A 12,904-nucleotide genomic window follows, 5' to 3' on the forward strand; every position below is an offset into this window, starting at 1 on the left:
ACTGTTGTAAGGAAGTCAGAGAAAGCCATGTTTCAAATATGACATTGGAGCAAAGATGGAAAAGAGGTAGGGGAGCAGGTCCTGTGGGAATCTAGGAGGTAAGGAAGCCGCAAGTACAATGATGTGAGGTGGAAATTTCAAGAAACTTGAGGAATCCAGTGTGGCTGGAAATGGTGTGAGAAAAGGAAAGACAAGGTGAGGAGGTCCATGGGGATGTTGTTTATCCCTGAGAATCACTGAGAAACTTCATGGAGCTTTTCCTGACCACTGGCTCTAATTGGTCCTGTATGAAATCTAGAATAGTCATTTCATTCAGAGACTGGGTCAAACCTATGGACACCAACTTCTTAAGTAAAATGCCTCATAAAGCTCCAAACTTAACCTCTGCCACTCATCCTGTCAACCCTTGTCATTGCTAAAAGAAAACAAAATAGCTACTAATTACGTGTTTCTGCTGATTGAAAAGCATCTCTGTGATCTCCCTTTCCTGTAGGTTATCTGTGCTGACATTCTAGTGCCAGCATATTCTGTATAAAGGTTTAGCTTCAAGTCAATAATACTAAATTTCCAATTGAGCAATTGGGGTATGTTTTTCTTATGTAATTGCTGGGAATATAATTGATACACTAGTTCTATATCTCAATGTATTTGACTACCCTCTCCATGCCCTCATTCCCTAAAGAAATTTACAGTCTAATAATGGAGAAAAAATTACAGAAAGTTATTTTCAAACTTGGATATCTCCCACAAAGTAAATAATTCTCAGGTGTTTGTTTACATAGTCCTGCCTGCTATCTTTAGGCAAGTGTATTTTTATTCCTTTTTTTTATTCCTGAGGTGGAAATATCTCACACTGAGAGATTATGTGACTTGGCCAGGTTTGCTTAGTTAATAAAAAAGAAAAACCCATGGACAGTTGCCTGGTGCCTCAATACATTGTACATTCTTTTCCATGCTGTTTTTTATTGTTAAAACAATGATCAATTATTTTGATCATAGATCTACATAAATTAAAAATATTTATTCATGTCAACTTAATATATAATTTTATAAAATATAAAATATATACATCACATATTTAAAGTATGGTCAAATAAGAATATTGCTATTCTAATCATCCAAAGCCACTCATGTCCCAGTGTGATACAGTGCCCTAGTTTAAAACAAGGTGAAACTCTTGAAAGTAATTGTGAATTACTCTGCTGTTTTTGTGGGTCTCTTTAAATAATGTTGATTTTTGTGGGTAATAAATCTGATGCAGTGGGAAAATGAGAAATATTTAATACCTGACTATACGTCCCTCAAGTGCAGGATCTGTATTTAATTTTCTCTTTAATTGACAAGATCTAGGAAATAATAATGTCTTAATTAGTGAGTAAATGCTTATGATGGAAACGAGATATCTGTTTTCCTTATTTTCCCACTTATTTATGTTCATCACTGGTAGGTGATATCTCATTAAAGCAGTAACCAAATCTATCATTTTGAATGTTTCCAATGTTGGCTCTTGTACTCTTAGTTATTAATGATTCTCAGATTCAATTTAAAGTTCTGTCTTCAAGAACTAAGATACCCAAAATAGATGTGAATATTACCAGGTTATTGCATGTTTAGTTTCATACGCAAGTGACTGAATTCTTCTCATGCCTCTGGAGAGCTTGACTTCAAATAGATTTCACCTGCATGTGTTTTCCCTGTGACTGCATCAAAAGACATCTTCAATATGACTTTCTCCAAATAATCATCTAGTAAAAACGCTTTATCACAGATGAAGAAAAATAAAAATAGATACTCAAATTCATAGTTTCCTTTTAGTTGTTGGTTTCTCAGTCATGAGCCATGATTGAGAGATTTTTCTTTCATTAGCACCTCTAAGTGCAAAACCATTGGCACTTTCTGTCACCTAATAGTTTAAGGCGTCTTTATATCTTTGATCTTTTATCTTGAAAGGTGTCTAAACTATGCGATTATTTCCTCAAAGGATTCTGTTATTGGTTGATCATAATATAAATGGGATTATAAATTATATTAGCATGTTTCTGTGCATGAGATTAAACATCCTTTTGTTTCCTTTTCCTTGCAAGGTCTTTTGCTTGAGTTAGGCTAGCCAACTGACATATTGCTCATTAATCATACATATTAACTGGAGTAGTTAATGTTTTAAAATCCAACTTACTATTCTGTCCACAGAGACTAGTTCTTGTTTCCTAATGTGATGGCGTATGCTTCAGACACTGCTAATTAGGTCTATCCCTAGAAAATTCATCCTGACATGTTTCAAGAACATTTTTCCCCTTGAGTGTGAGTTCATTAATATCCTTGTATAAGTCTTATAGGCTTACTTATACAATGCATCATTCTCTCTTTTAAAAACCATAGTTTACAGTGAAGGATGAAATAAAGCTCACTTCTTTATGTACCATATATTTAGTAAAAAATAGCTAGATAAATAACAGAAACAAGTTGATACTATATTCAGTAACATAAAATGCTAAGGTAAAGTCAAACATATTTTACACAAGTAAGTGGAAATGTTGTACATATAATTCACTCCAGATTATCTGCACAAACGTAATGAAGAATTGTTATAAGCAATCTAAATCAGGTAACCTAAAATTATTTTTACTGAGCCTCTGTATTAAAATATGAATCTGTAGCAGTTTCATTTTCTAGCCTATTAACTATGTAGGCAGGGGCATATATAACCTACATTAAATGACTTCTTTAAGGCAAAACTCCCCATAGTCAAAATAAGTAAACTCAGCACTCTCACCATAACCTCTAAGACCAAGCACATTTTGGCCTGCCTACCAATCAACAAACTTACTTGCTCTTGTGTCAGCATCTGGATTTCTTACCCTTCCCTCAACAAACCCTATTCAGCTTTGTTATTGCTCTCCCCTCTGCAGAAAGTTCTTCCTCAGATTTTGTGTGGTCCGTGGACTCATTTGGTTCAGGTTTGTGTTGAGGCTTCTCCTGATATTTCTGTCTAAAACTGTACACCTTTCTATATTATCTCCTTATACTTCTTTATGTTTCATAATTCCAATCACTATTCAAAGGTCATGCATTTACTTATGAGATATGCAATGAGGATAACACAGTGAAGATGATGAGAAGGTACAACCAAGCTGCCTAGATTAAATTTCTAATTCTCATTTGTCTCACCTGAAAATAGGACTGCTTCAAAGATATTTTGAAAGATTAAGTGAAGAAATGTGTATAAATTGCTTTGAATGATTTCTGGCCTATAGTAAGAGCCTTGTGTTATCTATTGGTATTGTTCATACTGAAATATAAGCTCCATGATGACAAATGCTTCTTAATTAATGAATAATTCTGTCTACCTGCCAGCCAAAATTGGGAGTGAATGCCCTATAAAAATACGGTGGAATTGCTTCTGAGCCTTTTGGCTAAGATCAAGTGTAAAATACAATGGAAAGTTGGCAACTGAACAAATGAAAAGCTACAAATTAAGTCATAGCATGAGTTCTCTGTGATTGAGAAAGCTCAGTTGGTTACTAGAGCTTTATGTATGTGTATATTTATGTAGTAGATACGTAGAGGTGCTAGGAACAATAAGCATTTGGAGGTTCTGCCCAAGAGGTTCTTCTCTAGAAGGGAATAGAGAAAAAGAAGAAAACAAAGAGAATTGGCAAGAGATCCACAGTCAGGACTAAATGCAGTACCTTTCCCAGGAAACCCTAACTTTATTGTGGGAAATGTTGACACTGATGGGAGCTAAGGGAAAGTAGACTGATAAGCAAAGAGTTCAAATTACTTTTGTTCAATTACTATTTCAAGTAACATTGGCTATTAAGTTTAAGGAAATGAAGAAAAAATATTACCAGTATTTACTTAGTAGTATATCCTCAACTGTTCCATTTTTGAAGATCATCAAGACATTTTCCCAATATTTCAATCAATTGTGCAATGAAAAGCATTAGTAGGCTGAAAAATGCTTTCTGAACACATTTAATCTAAAGGTTGATGAGGACTATCCAAGGCCCAAAAGGATCAAAGAGGACACACATGTCTAAAACATGTTACTGCAGAAGTGTCCGTTGAAAGCCATACCTGTTTTGGGGGGTGGGGCTGTTTTATGATAGAGAATCCTGTCTTGTTGATGTGAGTGTATGGACTTTTTCTGTCCATATTTCCTGCCCATCATTGTGACTCCTCCTCCCTGAAGGGATGCCCAAAAAGAATTAATTCTAACTTTCTCTCCTTGGATTTCCTAAGCTCACTTATAACCATTTGAATAAATCTATCCAGAAATCTGTTGTGCCATGAAGACAAGATCCAGCTCTCTCAATTATCTTAATACATTTTCCTCTAGCATAGTATGTAAAACATTGATAGTAAATTTTTGCTGAATAAAATGTACTCACATCTTTTTGACATGGTTTCTTTCTGGCATTTAAATATCCAAATGAATTTAACCCATTAAATTCACTTCAAGTAATTGAAAATTACATGATGAAACTTTTTCAATTTCAAAATTAACTGGCCTTTATAGTTAATTTTATGGATCCTCTGGAATTCTCTTCATGTTTCAGGAAGTTATTGAATAACTGCAAAATGTTTATGGATTTATTTGGCACTTGTCTATTTAATCCTTCACAATGAAAATACAATATATCCCGTGAGAACATATCTTTTAAAGTGTGCAACTCAAATCCTGAAAATATGCTCTGTAACCTTACTTTAATTGAAATCAAGACATAAAAAGTCATTAACAGTTTATTTATTAAAATGCTGGCTGGTAATACTGAGCTTTATCCTCTTTACCTGCCTAGATTCTGACTTGTATGAAATGAACCTCATTGCATTGTTTTCTTTTTAATATTTCTAGTAAATAAATCTACCATAAATGTAAAAATGTTAGAACTAAACATCTACACTCAAGACACATTATGAAAGTGCTTGAGTTTGGAGATGTGGAAGCCCAGTGTCATGACTGTCAACAGGAAAGCAGTGTATATGGTGGGGTTCCCCTTCTGTGGTCTGGAAGCATGCCTCCTGTGAACTTCCAAATGTGGAGGAAAGAACACTTTCACTAGTCCAGCTTTGATCCTCTTAATGTGGCACACAGAGATGTTAAAACATACTGTGGCATGTTCAAGAAATTGTTTAGCCTTACCCTACTGCTGCCCAACCAGTGATACCAAGATGAGTCTTGTGCTTTGGCAAAGACTAGCGATGACAAGCCTAGAAAGCAGATCCAGAAATCAGGACTGAGACATGGTGGCTTGGCGAGATGGTTCAGAGTCCAGACAGATCTAAATGGGAAGTGTCATTTGACCTACAGAGTCATGGGAGGGTGTGAGGTGAGGGCAAGCAGGAAGCAGGCTGGGTGGCAGGTTTTTTAAAAGTCTAAATTCTAAGCAAATGTGACACTTCAAAGTATGCCTTGATTATGAGAAAACAAGAGAATGTCAAGAATTATAGCATCAAAATAACCTAAATTGTGAATAATCAGGATACCCATTTTAGTGAAATATAATCATTTATTCAAATTACTATTTATTCCATTGTGGCTCAGGCGGGATTAGACAATAATGTCACAACAATTTCTAACTTGTTTTAGAAAGCCACAGCAGTTCCTGGTAGATTCCATCCAAGGATATGGAAAGAAAGGGAGAGAAAGATGTGGAAACTGTGGACTGAGCCCAATCTTGCTGAGCAAGCAATAGCACGGATTCATCTTTCTTTAGCTCTAAACCTGTTTTAAATTGTTTGTTGATACTGAATTACAGCCTCTACCCCTGTCCTTACAAGAGCCACTTGTCTGATCCCTGAAGTAATGAGACCTTTATGACTAGCATTGTTGCTGTCATAGATGTATTTTTAAATATCTATTCAGAAATAAAGTGCACTTGGGTTATTATGCATTCCTCACATAAGTATCCCATTCCCATTTTTGCACATATCGTTGATTTCTAAATGTGGTGATTCTTTACAACATCAGTCATAAATCTTATTTCCGTTCACAATATAAAAAAAGAAAACCAAACTTCCCAGATAGTCTGTAATGTTTTCCTGTGTAATTAACACCTCATTCACAGTTGTGTGTGCCAGTCAAGGCTCTGTCTCCTCTTCCTTGGCATTTCCTTGAGCCTTGTTCAGGCTGAGCTGATGCCTAAGAGTGTGTGAAGTATACACATGGAAACAGGGAAATATTTGGGAGGAGCCAGCTGTATTAGCAATACCTGGCAACTTATAAAGACTACTTAGACATGTGTCTCGTCTTGTGGGTTTGGGGTCTGCATACTGTCCTTTATGTAAGTCTGATTACACTGTAACTTCGTCTTCATCATCAACATTGTCAACAGCAAAAACCATCTGTCAGATAAGTAGCAATAGGCCATAATTTGCATTCTTCTCTTCTTAAAGCCCCTGAAGGGGCCAAGTGTGTATAAGTCAAATGTCTAATTTAAGATACATGTGCTCTCATACTGCAAGTTATCCTGGGAACATTACCTTTACTGTTGAACATTTGTAGATGTTATCTATTTAAGTCACTTTTTTTCTGACAATAGTGGCCTTGTACACCATACATGAAGTCATTATATCATTCAAATAAAATTGTGTTGTCATGGAAACCCCTTGCTATCATTTTTTAAAGTTTTATTGAAATATGGCATGCATTCAGAAAAAATTATATATAATATACAATTTGAAATTTTTTCACAAAATAAATACACTCATTTAAGTAGCACACAGTTCAAGAAACAGAACATCACCGACCATCTCTCATACCCTCTATTATTCTTTCTTTCTGTTACTCCCCACCCCAATGTGGGTAACTCGTTACAACTTCTAACAGCATAGATCAGTTTGGTTTTGTTCTGGATACAAATTGATCAACATCATGTTCATAGGAAACATCTATATTGTTATACATCGAACACTTGTATTCATTTCCATTGGTGTTATACTATTTCATTATATGAGTAAATTATAATTTGTTATTTTTATTTCTTCTTTTAATCGCCATCATGATTGTTATTTAAAATTTCTTTTTAAATCCAAATGCATTGGGGCTGATGTTTGCCCTCATCTAGTTGGGATGCCAGTTAGTAAACTCTACCACATCTGAGTACCTGGGTTCATACCTGGTTGTGGTTCTTGTGGTTCTTAGCTTCTTACTAATGCAGACATTAAGAAGCAGCAGTGATGGATCAAGTAACTGGGTCACCAACACCCACATGTGAGACCTAAATTGAACTCCTAGATCCCAGCTTTGTCCTGGTTCAAACTAGTCTCTGCCATTGTGGGCATTTGGGGGATAGACTTGCAAATGGGAATCAGTCTGTCTCCCCTTCTTTTCCCTCTCTATCACTCTCATAAACTTAAATTAAATTTTTAAAAAATGTATATCCACAGTTAAGTGTTGACTACACCTTTTTAAAAGCTGTAAACTGTATATTTTAGAAGATTTCCTTGAAATACTATCAAACATTTTGTATGAAGAAATGAAAAAATTGGATAGAAGATTATAGAAGGGCATGGAGGAAAGGTTTTAACATTTATTAGTTATTATTACCACCATATTACCACACTTTGTGGTAGGATTTTTTTTCAATTGTAAAAGATACATTAGCATCAAATTTATCAACTTTACCAATATATAAGTCCAATAATATTGTCTATCCACATGTTTTGAAAAGGTGTCCAGAACTTTTTCCTCTTAAAAAATTGAAACAATTCCTATAAAATAACTTTCTCTTTTCCCCCCTCCTTCAGTGCCTCAGAACCACCTTTCTACTTTCTGTCACTGTGAATTTGACTATTTTTGGTCTCTTATATAAATCACACAGCATTTTTCCTATCATGGCTGTTTTCTTTCACTTAGTATAATTTCCTCAAGTCTCCTCTATTTTGTAACATGTGACAGGATTTCCTTCCTTTTTTTAATACTGAATAAAAATTCCATTGTATATTTTACCCCATTTTTTGTTTATGCATTCGTCCATCAATGGACATTTGAATTCATTCCACTTCTTGGCTGTTGAGAATAGTTCTGTGCTATTATGGACCAACCCAAATGTCTCTTCCTGGTCCTGCTTTCAATTCTTTTGGGTCTGTATGCAGAAGTGGAATTTCTGAATCAGGGTAACTCTATCTCTAATTCTAATTTCTAATTCTAACTCCATGCTTTTTTAAATAGTGGCTTCATTTTTTTTTTATTTTTGACAGGCAGAGTGGACAGTGAGAGAAAGAGAGACAGAGAGAAAGGTCTTCCTTTTTGCCGTTGGTTCACCCTCCAATGGCCCCCGCGGCCGGCGCACCGCACTGATCCGATGGCAGGAGCCAGGTGCTTCTCCTGGTCTCCCATGGGGTGCAGGGCCCAAGTACTTGGGCCATTCTCCACTGCACTCCCTGGCCACAGCAGAGAGCTGGCCTGGAAGAGGGACAACCGGGACAGAATCCGGTGCCCCAACCGGGACTAGAACCTGGTGTGCCTGCGCCGCTAGGCGGAGGATTAGCCTATTGAGCCGTGGCGCTGGCACGTGGCTTCATTTTTACACAGTCCCGCTAACATGCACAAGTATTCCAGCCTTTCCAAATCCTTCCCAATACTTATTTTCTAAATTTTTGTAGTAGCCATCCTCATGGGTATATGCAGTAGAAATTTTATGAATTTCCTTTTTTAAAAGTTAATTTTACTTAGAGCCAAAGAGACAGATGAAGACATGAGAACCAACAAGGGAGCTCTCTACCTGTCGGTTCACTCCCCAAATGCCTGCATCAGCTGAGGTTGGGCCAGGCCAGAGTTAGGAGCTGAGGAGTCATTGCAGGTCTCCCACGTGGGTGGGGCGGGTCACAGATACTCAAGTCATCACCGGCTGTCTCACAGAGCCTGCATTACCAAGAAACTAGAATCAGAAGGAGAACTGGGAAGTAAACTCAGGCACTCCAATAAAGGATGCAGGTATTCCAAACATCCTAACCAACAGGCCAAACACCCATCCTGATCTCCTTTGTAATCCTCCACAATCCTATTGCAAAGTAGAAGTAGAATTTTATGGTAGGCAGGAATTCTAGTCCAGGTTCTTCTGATCTTTACAATAAACACTTTATTCTCAAATTTTCATAAAGTTCTTTTGTTCTGAGCTACAATTTTTATAGGCTATAAGGGGCTAAATATAATTGCTTGACTTTATATATTAAATAAATTAGCTTTAGAGCAGTGATTCTCAAAATGTGGTCCCCAGCCCACGAGCTTGTTAGGCATACAAGTTGTCAGATTTCACCCAAGCCCTACAACCCAAAAACTCGGAGCGCTTTTTAAGTCTGCTAAACCAGCCCCTCAGGTGATACTCACGCATAGCCTGGTCAGAATACTATTGAGTGTAGATCAGCAGGCAGGCATCTAAATTATTGTCCAATAATCTTTGTTGCCAATTAGGAAGTTGACATGTTGAGCTCCTTGATGTTTCCAGGGCAACCTGATAGAGTAAATCTGTATGCTGTGCCTTATTACCCAATTGTCAGGCAAGTGTAAGATTAGCCTGATTGTACTAATGCTTGAACAATAGATTTCACTACACTTGGAGATTTACCCAGACTCTAATTTATCAGAGTTGCTTTTTATTTTTTTGCAAAGAGATAATTTTAATCTACTCTATAATCATAGGTTTAATTCACCACTAACCACAGCATTCAACTAGCAAAAAGTAGGAAAACCAGTCACCCTAACCAAAAGGACTCCTCCCAGTTTAACAGTTTTCTAAATTATCTGCCAGGATTTTCATCTCCAGACACATCCGAGTCCTCATTTTTTGCCTCATTTTAGAATGGCTCTAAAGTGAGCCTTGTAATATAAGAATTGAAATAGCAGGGGACAGAAATGGAAACAAATGTACAATAGCCATTCCTCAAATGAGCGCTGCAATGCTCTCCCCAGGCCTGCCATCAACAGCTCCTAAACCCAGGCCCTGACCCCAGGTGTCCTCATCCAGTTCCCCAGAGCCCCGTGTGGAAAAGAGCAAAAATTCCCAGATTACCCTTTCCCTTGAAAGTTAAGGAATCTGATTTTAGTCCAAGGATAAGAGTTTGTGCCTCTTGTCCTGACATAATTACTAATAATAAGACAACAAGATAATAAGACAACTCCTCAGGTTGTCTTAGATTAAATAATAAAAGAGTCAAACTACCAAAAATCTACCATAACTCTTAAATACATGTTTACCTATCCTTAAGCCTTTTTTAAGTGAAAAGAGAAAAGATCTCTAGAGGGGAATAGGAGATGGTGCCGCTGGGCACATGTTCTGAGCATCTGTTGGCCCTCGAAGGAGGGAAATGGACAAGTGGATTAATTCCAGAGCAGAAGAAAGATGGTATCTGAGAGTAGGCTAGGAGCTTTATATTGATAGAAATTGCAGTCCTCAACAGCCCTCTCATACCCCTGCAGTTCCCACTTTTATTTCTCATTCATCCTTCCCTCTGCTGTCCTGTCAGGGCCCCCTCTACAGGTCACTGAGACTTAGCACTTATGTGGATTTTAAAGTAAGCCCTTTTCCAAGAATACACTTGGTGTCAGGCTAAGAAAAATGTGACTGTGTTGCTTTGTGAAGGACATCTTTTAAAACTGTTCAAATAGGCTTCAGGGTATTATGAGAAATTCAAGTCTAAAAACCAGGCTTAAGCTGAAAATATGTGCTGGTTCAAGTGATCTGCATACAATGCGTCTCATTAACTAAATGACCTTCAAAAGTATTTTACCTGCATATGCACACCCAGGCAAGGACATATATACAAAATCAGCTTCCTCTCCACACTCCTCTGCTGTACACACCAGAAAACTCTGAGAGGCAACTGACTCATATGATCATGGAAATTGGCAGAGATGCAAATGCAAGAATTTAGATGCATGCCCTTACAATACCGAATGTTGGAAGCTTTTTACTCCTCATTTTACACTGTCAGTATTATGTTCTGATATCTCACCTGGTTACTCTTAAACATGAACTCTGATGGAGTTTGATCAATAGCCGGTCTCAGTTTCCCCACTTCCTGCCCAAATCAATGTATATGATCCCTTTGGAGAAAAGGGAAGGTAAGCAAAGTTGGTCCTGTGGTTTAACTTACCTTAACCTATGGCATGCTGAAAGAAAGAGCCAATTGCTTAGATACCATTGATTCAGTTTTTTTGTGCACCTGTGAATTAATAAATGACAGTGCTTTGTCTAAGTAATCTTTGTATCATTGATTACTCCTGACAGGTTAATTGATGTACATTCACTAAAAGATTTCCAGAAAATGTAAACTCAACACTAAAAAATGGTATATATGTATTAAGTACACAGAATATTAAATTATATATTCATTCCCATCTTACAGTTCCATAAAAGAACTCTAAGGTTTAGGTCTCTAAGACAGACAGTAATAAATGCACTAAAAATAATTGTTCTTAGTAAATTTTTTATAAATCTATTTTGTAGATGTTAACTAGGGTTATTTATGGAAAAGGCTGCTCTGTTTATATGAAGCCCTTCATGGTGTTATCTTAGCTTGCCTTCAGAAACTGTGGGTATATATTTCTCACCCATTCTTACCATATTTTCTTGCTTACCTCCCAAAATTTATTCTGGCCTTAGACTTCTACTCCACTCCAAACCTAGATGAAAAAGATATTGAGTAACTTTGCCTGGCACTTTCAGACTAAGAAAATTAGTGAATGAAAGGGCCCTTTGTATGTTTAAGCTTACACTTCTCAAAAAAATAATCATTGAAAAGATCAACCCAATACTTTTAGTTTTCAAATATCAATAAACTTTAATATGTACTTGTGTTAATATTCTATCCATATAGTGATCAAATAATTGTTAGTAATGATGAAATTGAAAAATATATGCTTAGAAATACTTATCATTCAAAATGAATGCTTTCAGTACTTGTGCTGTCCTCTTTTGGAAAAAAGTTTAAGAAAATAATTTTATAATATATAGATAAATGCTGTCAAGTGATATTCATCACCCAGTTACTTAGAGATGTTAGCACAAAACTATCTTTCTCACTCCTACCACTGGAATTTAGCTATTTGTAAACTTGGGAGTTCCTATTTGGTTGCAATAATGAGGATTTATGTGAAAGAATTACATATTAGTTCACCTACAAAGCAACTTAACCATCCAAAGGCAAGAAAAGAACTAGTGCATGCATGTGCTCATACAACATATATACTAAGAATAGGGCTTAGGGACGTGCTTTTCAAACTTTAGCAATCATAACAATTAACTGGGGTGGTTTTAAAAGTTCAGATCAATGACTCCCATCCGCAGAGATTCTAAACTGTTAAGTCTAAAAGGATGCGCAAAAATATTCAAGTTAAAACCCAATCTCATCATCAGTGTAAACCCTCTTTGATAAACATCAACTCAAGATAACAGATGCCTCTATAATTGTATCTGAAACCACAGAATCATCAGATAAAATGCCAATCTTAGATCATCTTTCAGTAACATTTTATTACTTTGCTAGAGTATCAAAGTAAGTAGATAGCTCTTAAAGGTCTACTGATAAAAGTTAAGATTTATTTTTTCAGGTACCATGTCTCTCATTGTGCTCATTAGCAATTGGTGCACAACTTTTAGAATTCATTAATGCTTAAAAATAATGTGGACTTGGAAATGTCTTTAGTATTTTGTTCATTTTTACTATCTTTGATGTTGCCACTTAATGTTATATTAAAATAGAATCACAGCATTTATCCATTTTTTCTTTTGTTTCAAGGGAAGACGAGGAAAACCAGGACCTCCAGGAAAACCAGGACCCCCAGGACCACCTGTGAGTAAACCATAGGATGACTGTCCCTTTGGAGAGACCCTCTTTATTTCTGTGTGTTTACTCAAGGGTTACTTTATTCCCCTGTGAATAATAACTTTATTCTTTCTAC

At 36.4% G+C, this 12,904-nt stretch overlaps 1 protein-coding gene across 1 annotated transcript in view; it reads left to right on the forward strand.

Annotated features, from left to right (window-relative positions):
* Window positions 1-12,904, forward strand: part of COL19A1 (collagen type XIX alpha 1 chain) — a 415,287-nt gene that overhangs the window by 251,620 nt on the left and 150,763 nt on the right. Inside the window, exon 15 of the mRNA XM_062187570.1 lies at window positions 12,742-12,795. Within this exon, the coding sequence (XP_062043554.1) occupies window positions 12,742-12,795 (54 nt within the window). The remainder of the gene's footprint in view (window positions 1-12,741; window positions 12,796-12,904) is intronic.

Source organism: Lepus europaeus, chromosome 3, assembly GCF_033115175.1.
Source record: "Lepus europaeus isolate LE1 chromosome 3, mLepTim1.pri, whole genome shotgun sequence".
Taxonomy (NCBI): Eukaryota; Metazoa; Chordata; class Mammalia; order Lagomorpha; family Leporidae; genus Lepus; species Lepus europaeus.